This window comes from Macrobrachium rosenbergii, chromosome 17 (genome assembly GCF_040412425.1).
Source record: "Macrobrachium rosenbergii isolate ZJJX-2024 chromosome 17, ASM4041242v1, whole genome shotgun sequence".
NCBI classification, from domain to species: domain Eukaryota; kingdom Metazoa; phylum Arthropoda; class Malacostraca; order Decapoda; family Palaemonidae; genus Macrobrachium; species Macrobrachium rosenbergii.
Window position 1 is genome coordinate 14,682,345 of NC_089757.1, and position 15,403 is coordinate 14,697,747.

General features: G+C 35.0%; 1 protein-coding gene and 1 long non-coding RNA gene across 5 annotated transcripts in view; one reads left to right on the top strand and one right to left on the bottom strand.

The window, feature by feature from the left end:
* LOC136847755 (uncharacterized) overlaps positions 1-15,403 on the top strand; it is a 39,236-nt gene that overhangs the window by 11,868 nt on the left and 11,965 nt on the right. The window contains exon 2 of the long non-coding RNA XR_010855827.1: positions 8,898-9,042. This is a non-coding gene — a long non-coding RNA (uncharacterized lncRNA). The remainder of the gene's footprint in view (positions 1-8,897; positions 9,043-15,403) is intronic.
* The window catches only part of Slob (Slowpoke binding protein), a 449,205-nt gene continuing 437,439 nt past the window's right edge, over positions 3,638-15,403 (bottom strand). For 3 of the 4 annotated variants that reach the window (XR_010855826.1, XR_010855824.1, XM_067119630.1), the window contains one exon: positions 3,638-10,321. Coding sequence is in view for 1 of the 4 variants with exons in the window: in XM_067119630.1 (XP_066975731.1) it covers positions 10,049-10,321 (273 nt within the window). In the remaining 3 variants the exon portion in view is untranslated. The remainder of the gene's footprint in view (positions 10,322-15,403) is intronic. The other variant, XR_010855825.1, reaches the window with a different exon arrangement.

A 15,403-nucleotide genomic window follows, 5' to 3' on the forward strand; every position in this document is an offset into this window, starting at 1 on the left:
AGATTACATTTTTGGATGCTTACCTACTGTTGAGTGCAAAACCACCCAACTAAATTTTTGGATACTTAACTACTGTCAAATGTAAACCCACCCTTAGTTGGTGGTCATGAAGAATACTGATAAGAATGTAAACATTCCACCAGGTGATCATAGAGACAGTCTTAGCAAATTAGCTAAGATTATTTTATTTATTTTGAATGACGATTGTACCTAGTGGTGAGAAGATATAAGCTAACTTTAACAGTAGGTAAATATCCTGATAGAGTAGTTAATTTTATCAAAGATTTTAATTTCTCATTTTGTCACTACACAGTACTATATTTGCTTGTAAAGAACACAAAATACTTTGTAGAGTATTGTGCTCAAAATAAAAACCAAACTGTGCAGTATATGGTATATGAAATGTGTAAAAAATTAAAGATTGAAATTCTGTTAAATTTCTCTGTATGCTTACATGGGGGCAGCAGGGGGAGCAGACACACAGCAATTGATGCATAATTGGACACATGCACACATACAATACATGTACATAAACATACGCTGATTTTATACTGCACAAGTAGATACCATTTTATTTTATTAGATTAATTTCCCTTAAAATGTAATTTAATTGTGTTTACCAGTAAACATATCGCATTGCAGTACCTGTTTACTTAAGGTTTCAACCAACAGTTAATGATTGCCTATGTTGATTTATGATATGTTTTGTACAAGTCAGGATTTGTTAAGCTTCATGTGCTATACCATATAGTGTAAATAGTAATAAAGAATAACCCAGAGAGAGGAAGAGAAAGGCAAACAAATTCACAGCAAGTGCAAACTCTTATGCATCGTAAGAGTTGTAACCTTGGAACTTGTGCCGTAAACTGGGAAATAATTTCTGATGAATATATTTGAAAAGCATCGTAACCTCGGAATGTCGTAACCTGGGGACTGCTTGTAATTATATAGCTGTAGTTTCTAACTTGCGCGGCAGCCTTTATTTAAAAAAATCGTGGTAGCACTTTGATAGTTGAGTGTAGGTGGCAAGCTCCACCCACTAATGGGAGTACTGAAACGACCTAGCAGAAAACCTCATTCTGTTTCTGCCGGCTCTTGAGTAACATCGTGGGTTTGCTGCAGCTTTTGTTCACTGATTTTCGGTTGTATGGCTGGATTTCGGTGAAGTATCATCGCTTATTTGAGTAGCCTTCAAGGTTTTAATAGCTTTCAGGATCATTTTCTCTAGTTCTTTGGTTGTTGTTATGTCTGATTCAAGTTCACCTAGTTTTGCTATTGTAGCTAAAATTACAAAACCAGATAAATTAAATCTTCATATGATTCTCATACCATTGCAGGAAATGTAGTGGACAGAAATATAGTAGGGAGAAAAATTGTGCTAAATGTAATGATTAGCAAGAGTAGAAGGTACTTAATCTCAACCAAACAAGTTAGAGATGGATAGAAAAAGGAAAGCGGCCTTTACAGCTTAGAAACGAGCTTCCCTTAGCCTAGGTTAGAAGATAGCTCTGCTATTCCCTCTTCCCCTTTTCCTAATTTTTCTCCTGCTACTAGCCCTCCTACTTTTAATCCATCTACTTCTGCACCTGGCTCCCTCACTTCCGAACCCAATTTCATTGCCAATCTAGAGTCTAGGTTTCACAAGAAAATTTTCCTACTAGTGAATACAGTGGCAGAGTTAGGTGCGTCACTGAAGGCATTTATGGAAAAACGCTGACTTACCACGTAAAGAAATGACAAGCATTGTTTCATTGCTAGGAATTTTTCTACTTCAAAGTCATTACCATGCCTTAAGGTTTTGGAATAGAATATGTCCATGTATCCCACCCCTATTCAATGTGGATTCAGCTATGTAATTACTTGGTAAGTTACTTATATGAAAATGATATTTTTACATAATAAAATCAAGTTTCATATATACTTACCAAGTAATTACAGAATCAGACCCCACCCTCCTCCTCTCTCATGGACATAAGGGCACCAATAAAATGAGGTTTTCTGCTAAGTCCTTTCCAGTACTCCCGTTAGTGGGCGGGGCTTGTCACCCACACTAAACTACCGAAGTGCTACTGTGATTTTTTAAATAAAGGCTGCCACAAGAGTGAGAATTTATTGCTGTGTAATTACTTGGTAAGTATATATGAAACTTTATTATGAAAATATATTCATTCTGATAAGGGAACTCAGTTTTTCAGATAAGGCATTATGCCTAGTTCAAGCACTCAAGTTTACCCAGATGTCATGGCAAACATCCCATATTGTCTGCTTTTTGTATATCTTAGCACAAATGAACCACTTTCACAATATGCGCTGAGAATTATTTTATAAATGTCTTTAGTTAAAAGTTAGACCCTCACTCCTTTCTGAGGTCACGTGACATCTGGAAGGTGAGTACATCGTTGGCTTTCTTTGGAAATGTTTCTTGTGAGGATTCCAAGTGTACAGGGTGGTCATCAGATGCAGTATTCCTGAAACAATCACTGTGGGTGAGGGACAGAGCCTTCTTGTTTGAGTCCTTTCTATTCTAACTGTGCCAACAAGCACTATTCTTGCTGCGACCAACTATGAAAGAATTCTTTGATATTGGTTGTGATGTCATTCGGAGTACTGGAGGGACCTTGAGAAAAACTACTTTGAGGACAAACAGTAGCTACCAAAAAGTTTCCTGCATCATAACCTGTTTACAAATTTAAGTGCTCATAAATTCATTGTCACCATCAGAATTGGCATTTTCATTTTCCAGGTGCATGAGCGAACTGTATAGGCTTTCCCTGAAGTAACCCATTTAGCTGGATGATGACTAAGCTTTTCTTAACCCCGATAACTTGTAGCTAAGTTGGTGAAGAAGGTGGCAACTCAACTTCACAAGATTAGAACACCTATTAGGTTCTTGAAATAAAGATAGGCTATGTCCGAATGTTTCAAATTTTCATCTTAGGATAGGTGACAAGAAAACCAGTTCAATTCCATTTCAGACTATGATTATGCATTGACTGGGGCCAGTGCATTACTCAGGCAGCTGTCAAAGAAGTGGCCTGTGCCCTTTGGGTGTTAGGCTTATTTAAATTATATGTTTGTAAAGGATGAAAACTTAGTTTTGGGTCACCCTTGTTTGTTGTTTGGGTACAATTGTTGCTTTTAAAACAGATCTTCAGGTCTTCATCTTTGTTCATAACAGATGATTTAAATATAGATCTCCTGGCTTGACAATATTACAGCTCAGAGGAATTCTTAGTCTCCTTAGTGCGCTTTATAGAAAAGCAAAATATGAGTCGTAGGAACAAGTCGATTTTTCAAAACATTTTTCATGATTTCATGGTTTTTTGTGGAGTGCCAGATTCTTGATGTAGCATATGGCAGAAAACTTAAAAGTAACAGGGATATAGTTTACCCTCACTGCATCAACTGCTTTTAGTGAGATCACAGTAGTAATATTAACTTTGATAGGATACTTTTTGTGGCCACTGGTAGGTCAACATCTTCAAGTAAGGGTTTGTGTCAGGAAACATTAAAATTTTTCAAAATATTTTAGATAAATATGGTATCGAAATTTTTCAAAACATTTTAGATAAATATGGTACATACTGTCTATGTAAATGCCTGTAATATACTCTCAAGGATAATAAAAGTTTACCCATGGATTAAGAATGGATGTGTTTCATGATTTATTGAGAGAAAAGAGCAAAAGAGAATAATGTAGTAAATAGCATAGACAATACATGAACACTTGATAACCAGGTCTGAGCTTTGTACCAAACTGACAACCCATAGAAACTGGAGGGAATGGATTATGTCATTGCTGTGACTTGTGTGCAACACAATCACTGACCAACAATTAAAAAAATATTTGAAGACCACAGCAGCATTCTTAGACAAGTCCTAGTCGAGTCCAATTTTTCACGGATGACCAGGATTAGAATTTTGTTTATTTTTAGATTATATAATTTCTTAGCCATGTAGAAATTACAATCATATTTGATCATATGAGTTTACAATTATTATGGAGAGAGAGAGAGATTGCTAGTGCAGAATAAGGTGACAAGGACTGGTCAGTAGGGATGCTGATAGTGTTAACATTGTATATTAATAAACCATACAAATAGGTTTAAACTTTGGCAAAGATGGGAAAACTATCTGGTGTGCGTTTCACGTTCAAGTGATACCACATATGAAGTCGTTTTCAGGAAATATCAGTAATAGAAATAAGGGTTAAAGTCATGCAGGTATATACAAGTGTGCATATGATTACACATTTTCTAGTAAGAATGGAGTGCATTCATCATGGAAGAAGCATTAGCCAATTAAGATAAATACAATATTCAACAGCACAGTTATATTATTTAGATTCTGACTTAATTATATTGTTTCATAAAACAGGTTACATCACAGTTTTTAATTTCTCTACCAGTTTCCATGTAGTCACATGTGTATTGAAAATTGAAAGTAAGAGACTGCAAAGGATTGCAAAATGTGCTTTCAAAATGAGTTCCACATTACAAGTTTTAATTTTCATCCTTTGCTAAGTAGGTAAACAAACATGCTGATTATTGTAGAAAATCAAGCACAGTATACATTGTGGAATCAAATTCAAATAGCATGATCAGATGTCAACCCATCAATTATGACAACAGAAAGGCAGGTTCTGCCTTTTTAGGAAATTTAGCAAGCAACTACAAACATCACAGATATTTTTTATATAAAATAGAATTCATTATTTTAATAAAAGTAGAAGAGATATGATGAAGCTTTTTGGAACTTTATGGTTGGCTCAGTGAAAAGACCTAATACAGTAAACAAACAGGAAAGCAGTTTTTGTCTGGCATCTTAGTTTTACTCACTTTCACTAATGAAATGTTAATCATGTATGGGTTATGTTAGATGAAATTGAATATACATTGTACCATTTTGACAATTTAGCATAGGAACAATAGAAATGTTGTACATGCAAGGTTTTTGTTCCTGATGACAACTAAGCCAAGTCTATCAAAATAATAATGATTACATATTCAGTGAGAAGTGAAAAGAAAAATGATGATAAAGCTTGTTAACATAAGTAATTTTGTTGCTTAGGGAGATAAAAGTATTGAGCTAGTAATATTCCTCCAGATGACTTGACATTAATCTAATAGAAGACATTGGGCATAATTCTTTAGCAGTTCAACATCAGTCACATCTTAACTTTCTGTATCAGCAGTCTTACACCTGCTCAGATTAGTCACAGTACTTGAAACTAGAAAATACTGTGTGCCAGTTTTGTACTGGGAAGCCCATATATGGTCAAAAACCAGTTTTTTTTATCCTGTACTCTCAGTTTTAATAAAAGGAAATTTCTAAGCTCTAAAGAATATAGTTTTATACTAAGCATTAGGATACAGTTTTTATGTACAATGTAACAAATTCTATAAAAAATAAAGTTTACAACAAAATTCCTGCTGCAATCAAGTCACATGGAAATGTGTACAGTAGTTAGGCAATGAAAAGAAGCATAATCTGTAACAGTTAATAGGTGATTTATTTCTAGGGATAGTAATGCATCTTTTACGTTACTGAGTCCTGTGCACTTTCGTGTGTATTGCAAAATATAAAACTGACCAAGTACTATCTTAATACCTGTAGTCTGTCACATATTTGGTATTATAATCCAAAGAGTTGAATAAAATTTATATTTAATGTTTTAGTATTGTACTATTTAACTTTCATAATTGTTAAATTAAGGTTTAGCAGGAGTGGATTTTTGAAAATTGCCATAGCAGTATAATAAAGTGAACTGCATTCAGTGGTAGAGCATTCTGTATGTAACAAATATTTTTGTTTTATATCATGGACACTTAAAAAAATTGTCAATAACAATTTTTCTTGAGGGAGTTGACATGCTATTAATGTTTTAAATACTTTAGATAATTTAACTAAGATTCTTCTGCGTATTTTTACGTCCATAAAAATGTAATACTACATAAGAATAATTGGATATTACCTTAAAACATAATAGATGCAAAATCAATTTCATCCTACTCTACAAAGAATGATTATCACAAATTTAAGAGCACCCATACTAAACATGGCAACCAGAGCAATTAGTAGTGGACAAGTATAAATTGCAATTTTCTAATGCAATTTTTAGCCTTTTACCAATAATGGATTATAAGATAAACATGGATGAGAGCAATATATGAATCTGCTAATAATTAAAACTAACTAGTTCTTTAACCATTATCTACAAACTAAAAAGAAAAAAAAGGTCGATATGCTGTATATGCATGTAGTCATCCATGATGCATGAATGTTGACTAACACACTGATGGTTACTTTTGTTGCATTTTATGACTTGCCTAAATGTAATCTTTATGGAACACTTATTCTTACCTACAATTATGTACATCACTACAGAAAGCAAATACCCTGTATGATGAAAAGGATGAAGAAATGACCTCTAATTAATGTATATATACTGAAGTACAAGACAAACCATATCAAACATTTGTATCAACACAATTTATGAAAGGCAAAAGCTTTAACACTGATAATGCCAAACCATGAAAATGCTCCATCCAGAGAGAAAGACTTGAGAGGAAAAATAAAGCTTTCATATGATACTGAAAGTCTCTTAGTGAGAAGCACATGTCAGATAAGTGTGACTGGCCCAGAGGCCTTCCCACCCACCCTTATTGCAACATTATGTACAAAAATATACTATTTGCTCTTAACTTTGACAGGATTTGGCATAAACTGATTCAAACTATAGCAGCACTGACAAATGATTAATTTAACTGCAGCTTAATGCAAAGGGCAGAAACAAGGAATTATGATGTTGAAAACTTGCTATAGTACTCCCATTTATTTTTAACTGATGCTGACCAGTTATTCTTACTTCTAGTTTCCAACCACAAGGAGTCTATTACTAAATCTGTCTTAAATTTGATTAAGAGTCCTAGTGAACATTAAAGATACGGAGCTGCACATTGAGTTTAAGAAAACTGAGACTACTTGGCTGTAACAGAGCTACATTATTGCAAGCACAACTCCTTCGTCACTGTGTATGCAACATGTGTAAAGTATCATATGTTACTTGCTGCTAAAGCCTCTGCATTTAATGTTAAGAATTTATCCATACAAATAACATTACAGCTCCCAACCACCAAATAAAACTGGCAGCTTTGATACCTGTAAAATCATTCACTGGATTGTAAGGTATTTGGTCCAGAGATGAAGACAGTTTAAGAGCTGTCATATCATTACATAATGTAATAAAAACAGAAGTCATTTGGGCCTCCTGAATGAACAGTGCAATATTTCATTAACTCAAAAAGTATTAAATATCTTAAGTTGTAGATTTTAATTTGTAAATAGTTAATAAAATCTATTGATAAAATCAATGGAATGACCCAACATGGTGTCTTAAAAAGACCCATGTAAAGTAGATAAAAACATTTAGATAAAATGCAACATGGGTAATAATTTTTTCATTATAAAAAACTTAGCTAATATTCTACTTTCACAATGCCACCTTATGAAAATACAGACCCCACAGGAAAGGAAGACCCATTTCTGTCCCAAGTTTGTTAAAGATTTATAACTGAACAATATCAATCAAGGTTAGTTTTAAGCAAATTACGCATGTTAATTTACTTGAAAAAATTGTTATAAAGACTACAAAGAACAGGAGACCCATTAGAATGGAAAAGTAGCTGAGAAGACATATGACGTAATTACAAATGACATTTGCAAGAAGAACTTCACCGTAAAATGATATGTAAATTATTTTGATATATAACTGTTACATTAAACCCCTCGCATGTAAAACCCTCTTGCTTATGATAATCTAGGTAAAGACAGATCTAAAAAGATAGAAGCTAAAAATTCTAAAAGCATTACATGAATTAATTGCATAGTGTCCTTACAAAACCCTTGAGCTACTGTGTAACTGATTTTCTACACTTGTGTCCACAAGACCTGACAAAAATGAACATGAAATAAAAATTTTATTCAAAAGTATTGGAAAGAATTAAAAATTCCGAAGGCTGATAATGTGACTTTTGACTCAGTAAATTAGGCCAGTAATAAGGTGGGATTGCTAATTCATTGAAATTATTTTGAGTAAAGTTCTCTGTGTACTTTTTTTTCCTAATATGTATGTGAACTGGTTTACCATACATTATGGGGAATTATTAAACTGAGTGGGATTGTATGTAAATTAAGTACAGTACTATGTAGTATCATCAGTTTCATTTAACATAATGGCTCACTTGACATGATTAAGTTTTATTTTTGATGACGTTGTTTTGGGGGTAATTTTTTATATCTGTTACTGTGTTAGTAAAGATTTGCATTCTGAACTGGCAAAAGTCTAAAATACTATTACACAAATTGATAACATATTTTCACCATACTTGAGAGATGATAGGAATATTGCCATAATAAACTTCAGTATGCTGAAGTGATGGCGATTCATCCAAAAGTACAAAAAAAAATGTGAAGGATGTTAGGAATTAATGTGTCAATTGTGGAATGCTGTCAATTGTGGAATGCGTGTACAATAATTTTGTATAACATAATTATTTTTTTGTTACACATTTGAGCCATTACATATTTTGTACAGTACTATTTACTAAATTTTGCACAGTAGGTACTAATACTATATGTTGAATTTCTTCAAAACCTATTTGTGGGACTTGGCAAACTTTAATTTGTTTTTAATATACAGAATGAGACATTTCGGTGGTTTACTTTTGAGTAATTTATTCCTGTAATGTAGTGTACTTGAAAATATTATTCCCATGGCAAGTTCTTTATGAAGCACTCTATGCCAATCTGTATTTATTATGGCTTTCTACTGAAATTGTCAAATATGACAAACATTTTCTAATATGATGAATGATTTTTAAAAAATTCACTTGCAGGTGTTGCAGTACAGGGTTGAGTTCAGGTCGCGCAGCTTCCTCCTGCTCCCCTATTGACTGACACCAATTGCCACCAATTCCTTGTGTTATTTTAAACCGGACTCCAGCTGGCACTAGAGAATTTATCCCTACGTTAAGACTGAAGGTTTGTTAGTTATGAAAAATGCAAATTGATTGAAAATTTGTCAAGTTTTTAGTTGGAAGAATGATAATTAAAATGCAGTTCACATGCAAGTGTTTGAATACAAGGCTGAGTTCACTTTTAACAATTTTCTCTTGATTACAGTGGAAGTCAGGATGCTATGATGTTTATTCTCTGATATACAAACCATAACATAAGACAAACATAGTCCACTTAGTGGTATTTATTTAGTCACATTACACAGATGTCAGATCTTGTGGCACTAATTGTACTAACAATGCTATATGCATATTTTGCTTTCTAATATACAAGGAAAAGATAAATTCTTCCTAAGAATGCAGTATGTAAATTGTCTGGCTCACCATAGGAGTAAACCGGAATATAGAAACATAATTCATTATTGCAATGGGACCTAAATTTTACAACAAACATTTTAAGAAACAGAAGGAATAGGAATCAACTCGTCACCAAGAACGTCATACAGAAGGGATTTGATATAATCCTGGCACGTTATTCTCACTTTACAGTCCTCTTTAAGTTTATCAAATGCAGTATCACAGTGTAACAGTGTTGCATTCAATTTTCAAGAACTGTAAATTTTTAAATTGTTAAGCACTGTATTTAACACTTGCTTGTAGGTTAATTACACTATTTTCATGCTTTAAGAATATTAGTTCACCACTCAAGTTCTGCTGAGTAGTTGCTCACAGGGTTTCTGCCACTTTTGAGTGTTTGTTCCACAGTTCAGAGGACTATTAAGTTTACCAAAGAAGCAATGTTTTCAACTTCTATGCGATCCTTGAGCAGCTAGTCCTAATAGGTTTAGCGGATGCCCTGAAAAGATTGACACTTTTATTCATGATTGTTTTTTTGCCTTTTTAAAAGACACGATAACAAATTTCACAGACATACATTTGACTATCAGACTAGATGTTATTGGAGCCTTTGTGTAACTACGGATAATGAGCCACCTTAAATCACAGGAAAACAAGTCATAACTACCACGGGGTCACGTCCATGGTTGACCCCGTTTGCCCAAGTGCCCATTCTGGGTAGAGTAGTTTGTATTGGACCATAAGGGAGAACGGGATTCTCTAGTGGGCGGATAACGCGTCGTTGTGAGTGGGCGATCGTTGTGAGCGTGGCTGAAATGGTTGTTTCTGATTGGGTGGTTTTGTGGGGTAGGCGGCGTGTGGGGTGGCGTATGAAACACTTCTTGACAACTGCTGGGGTTGTGCTGCCGCTGGGGTGAAGGTACCTCCAGCAGGCGGTGCGTAGGGTGCTGCAACAAAATTTCAGTCAACACTACAAGCAACAAGCATAATTACCGATTCTTCCCTCAGGTGTCTTGAGTAGCAGTTACCAGAACAGTTACCTTTATTCTAACTATTTTTGCAATGTTAATAATTGTTTCAGTAACAAGTATTCTGCTACAAAAGGAGATAACTTGAGGCAAGATCCTAGAGCAACATAAACTATTGTACATTTACAGAAAAGGTTTGGTAATAGTGCCTGTGAATAATTACTAAAGTGCTTTCACTCTGCCTGGCTGTTGCATATTATGTTCATCCATGACAATGATATGGAGGTAATACTTCAAAATAATTAGGGGCATAGTGGCCCAAAGGATAAAAAATGGTATAGCTTTCATTTGAAATGTATGTGAGGTGGCATCATTAAATATGGAAATGACTGCTGGGATGGGCATAGTTACTTAGATGTGACAGGAACTGCAATGTGACAAAAATTTATCTGGTAGTCTTTCCTCAAGTAGCAGCAAACCTGTATTAACTGGAGTTAGGATTAGTTTTTGGGGAAGCACTTGGAGATAATGTGATCTACAATTGTGAGTGCCAAGAGGACTGTTCAAGATGGTCAACTTTAACTACTACACATTATCTATGGGAATGCAAGATTCAACACAAATCAAATTCTTGTCAGGCTTGCTTGACTAAAATTTACAGCTCTAAAACCTATAGGAGTGAGCAGTGATTGTATGATTGCCTGACCCTATATTTTAAGTGTATATATATAAAGAGAATGAACTAGAAGAACAGATATGAAGCATGGTAGGCGAAGCAACGTGAACTGTGCATAATAGTGATCACACAAGAAACCTATAACAGTCAAGTTTGGTTACTGGGCAAGTTACAGACCTTGTTCATAGCCTTGGAGAAGTCAACATTAAAAACAAAATTTTCTAGTCTCTGAGGAGATAAATGTGAGACAATGGAGCTCATGTGTAGAACCCATTTTGGTAGAAGCTATGAGGATCCAAGTGTTGTAAGTGTATAGAGTTGAGTTTCCAGCATTTGTGCTTCAGCAGAAGGAAGAGCAGGAAGGATGATTGCTGAATGGGTTAGGGTGCCAGTCGTCATAAGAACAGGGTGTAAAAATGTTTCAGGATGAGAGATATAAGTAGGTGATGAAGAAAATGTGAAAAGCTCAGCAAACTTTGTGTTTTTAAAATTTTTTTTTTTTTTGTGTTCTTGGTTTTCAAAATAGGCCATGTACTCATTCCTTTTAGAATATTTACATATTTTCTTGGGTTTCTTCAGTCGATTTCATTTCAAAATTCTGTCATCATCATCACCATCTTGTCTTTAAGAGGGATAGCAATTGGGTACCTTTTAAATACTGTAGATACTTTGAAAATTGTGCTACACCAAATAAATCTAGGTTGGTACAGTATTACCAGTGGATCTTGGTATATTACTCTGGCGAAATTCTGATGCATAGTAATTCTCAACTCCGTAAGATTTATTTTCAGGTTATGTCACCAATGATTGTTCATGTATACATCATTATTCTCATATGTATCCACATATATAACTGAAGTTATGATCAGTACTAACTTTTGCTTTTCCTTTTCAAGTTTGTGTGTTTTGTTTTGGGAAAACAACAGTCTTCTGCTCAGGCACAGGATGATATCGTTTGTGACCCTAGTCAGCACAAGCTGTTACAATATTCTCTTGTCTAGTGGTTGATCATATTCAACATGTTGCTCAAAATTCAATTTAGCAGGAAACCCCCCCAACATTATTATTCTTCTTCATTCACAGCTTTTATTAAAAGATTAACAGCAGTTCAGTTCAGTTGTGTTTATAGGCCATCTTGTCCAATATTTGTAACCAGGTAAAAATTGTTTACTAATTTGCTGAAAATTGGCTTGAACGATTCTATAGAGCTAAGAAGAAATTTAGATTAATTCAGTAGAGTATCAGCACAGGAAGTAAAGCTACTTTCCTTCGTGTAATTGCAGAATGTTGTGTAGAGTTATTTTTGAAATTAGTTTGAATTAGGAATCATTGTAAACCAGAGTGAGGAGGCTTTTTGCTAATTTTTTTTTTACAATGTACATTATTTCTTAATACTGTACTGTATAGTTGATATATGTGAAGTGTACTTGTGCTGTTCACATTCTTTACATAAACAATGTACATATAAGCAGTCCCCAGGTTACGAGGAGTTTGGCTTATGACGCTTTTCAAATATATGCATCAGAAATTATTTCCTAGCTTATGACGCATGTTCTGGGGTTATGAAGCTGATCCGATGGAAAAAATATGGCTCCAAAACGGCACAATAATAAAAATTTAGAGGGCTTGTTGTTACAAAATTTTCAGGACACCCAAAGGATTAAAAGTAAGGTTTTCTTACGATTTTCGACAATGTATTGGCTTACAACACAGTGTAGGAACGGAACCACCGTCGTAAACCGGGAACTGCCCAGGCAGTCCCCGGTTTACGACGGGGGTTTCGTTTTTACGCCGCGTCGTAAACCGAAAAATCGTCAAAAATCAACAGAAAACTTACTTTTAATGCTTTGGGTGCATTGAAAACTATGTAAACTGCATGTTTATTTTATTTTTCGTAAAAAAATCTCCAAATTATGATTATTCTGCCGTTTTAGAGCCATATTTCTTCCATTGGATCGGCGTACGATGCGTCGTAACCCCGGAACGTGTCGTAAACCGGGAAATAATTTCTGATGAATATATTTGAAAAGCGTCGTAACCTCGGAACATCGTAAGCCGGACCCATCGTAAACTAGGGACTGCCTGTATTCTGTTTTATTTAATGATTTATTTGTGCTTGGATTACAATTTTTATATTAAAAATTAAGTTTATAGGAAAAAGTTAAGCAATGACTGTTATAGCTCCTTGAAGTAAGATACAGTATTAAGTATTGTTTCTACTGAAATCTTGGCTAAGGCTATAAATATTGGTACTTGTATTGTATTTGAGAACAAAGTTTATGTAAAAAAACATTTCATGTTCTAATTAGCTTTCAAAGAATGAAAATGGGCTTAGAAAACCTGAAACCTAGCCTTTTCCTCACCAGTGTGTGTAAACTTGTGAAAATTGCAAGCCATAATTTAATTAATTTTTTCTGATTTTTATAATTGCAGTTATTTACAGAATAGTTTTACCAGACCACAGATCTAAAAATTTTAATGCACAAGGCTGGCCAGTCATTTTATAACTCATTTTGAAGTATTTACAAGAGTTAGATGGAGCTGTAATGTAATGGAAAAATATTAATTTTTATTGATTTAAAATGTATATATGTAAAGGATCTTTATTTCTTTTAAATTTTATAAAATTTTAAGTTATCCAAGGTTTTGGTCTTCGACTGAAGTATATATTTGTGTTGACAGGTAAATTGTTCTTGTATACAGAGGGAATACTGTAATGTGTTTGAGTTCATACTTCTATGTAAAATATATACACAAGAGAAGCAAGAGAAGTGTGAAAAATATTGTAAAGCCATGTAGAAAAATTAATATTGAAATGAAAACATGTAAAACCAGAAGATAAATCTTACCATTGTGGCATGCTTCCATTAACTCCAGAATATTGAAAGGTGGTAGTCGAATTGATTTTTATGCTCATTATGTACATGTATTTCACATAGCATCAGGGTTATTTTAATCTTTATGTTGAACCAGACTAGCCATTTAGATTCCCAACTATAAAAAGCCAGTAATACTTTTGAGTTGCACAAACACAAATATCTTAGGGAACTTATAAACACCCTTAGAGGAATTCAAGTATGTTTACTGTTTGTTGGTTACTGAAAACTGCTGCTATATTAATAATAATAATAATACTGTGATAATAATAATAATAATAATAATAATAATAATGATAACGATAATAATAATAGGTTCTATTGAATATTATTGCTGCTTCAGCTGCATTTATTTTGTAGAAGACTTTTTCTATTTTCTTATTGCGGACTTCTCTTCAGTGGAGGTGCGTGCTAACAGCTCGCCTATATTTGTCATTTCATGGGGAAAAGTCAAAATCTGGATTCTGCTTCTTTATATATTCTATACAGTTAGTTCTATACAATTGTTGCCGCGACGTTTCAACAGATTCTTCTGTCATTCTCCAGCGGGAGCTAGTAGAGGACTGGCAGATTGCATAGGTCCTTCTGAATTTATACACGGGCTTCAGCGGGGTGTCATGGATGGCGAATTCTGATTGGTTGCAGTCAGCGAACTTCAAGCCAAATTTCTGCGGTGAAGCTCGATCCTGACAGATCTTCGCAACCTGGGAATGTCATTCATTCCAGCATTCCCATTGGCCTGCCGTTGCGTGATGTCATGCCGGCTGACATCATCGGTAGTTTGGCTGCTATTGGGCTGAGGATGAATGATGTCATTATCTACTCTTTCTGTCGTAGTCGGGATTGTCTCGAAGGGCGCCTCGCTCATCCGGGGCATCTCCATTCTCAGGGTTGTCGTTTTCAGGTATTCGTTGGATTTGGTGGGTGTTCTGCATTATTCTTCTTAAATTCGTGGGTAGGAGCGATGCCTCCTGCGTCGTATTCATTGTTGGTTTTCTCTCGGCAATGAGGAGGGCCTCTAGCAGGCGCAGACGTCGAGGGTCGGCGGCTCTCCGATTATACTTATATTTTGTATAATACTGTCGCGGGAGATGGAAATATTGTGGTAGCACGGGCGTGGTTCATGATGGCACCCTCCTGGACGTGGCAGGAGATCCTTTTGACAGGCGCATCGTGGTCATTCCAATATAAGCGGCGGGGCATCCTCGGACAGGACATACAAATTGGTAGACCACGTTCTTCTGCTTGAGGGTTCTCTTGCTGGCGGAGAGGGTTATTCTTCATCACCAGATCACGGGTGCGGCGGTTCTTATAATAAATTACAAGATTTATTCTCTTACTGTCTTCGGTCGAGGTGACGTTTTCCATGACGATTTTCTTCATGGAGTTCTCGTCCTCACGGTACTGGGGATGCATCCGGGCCTTATAATAGATCTTGATGTCATCTTGGGGACAGGTTGTGTGTTCTCACTGATGTACCATTGTTCCAGGCCAGTTTGAATTTCTTTG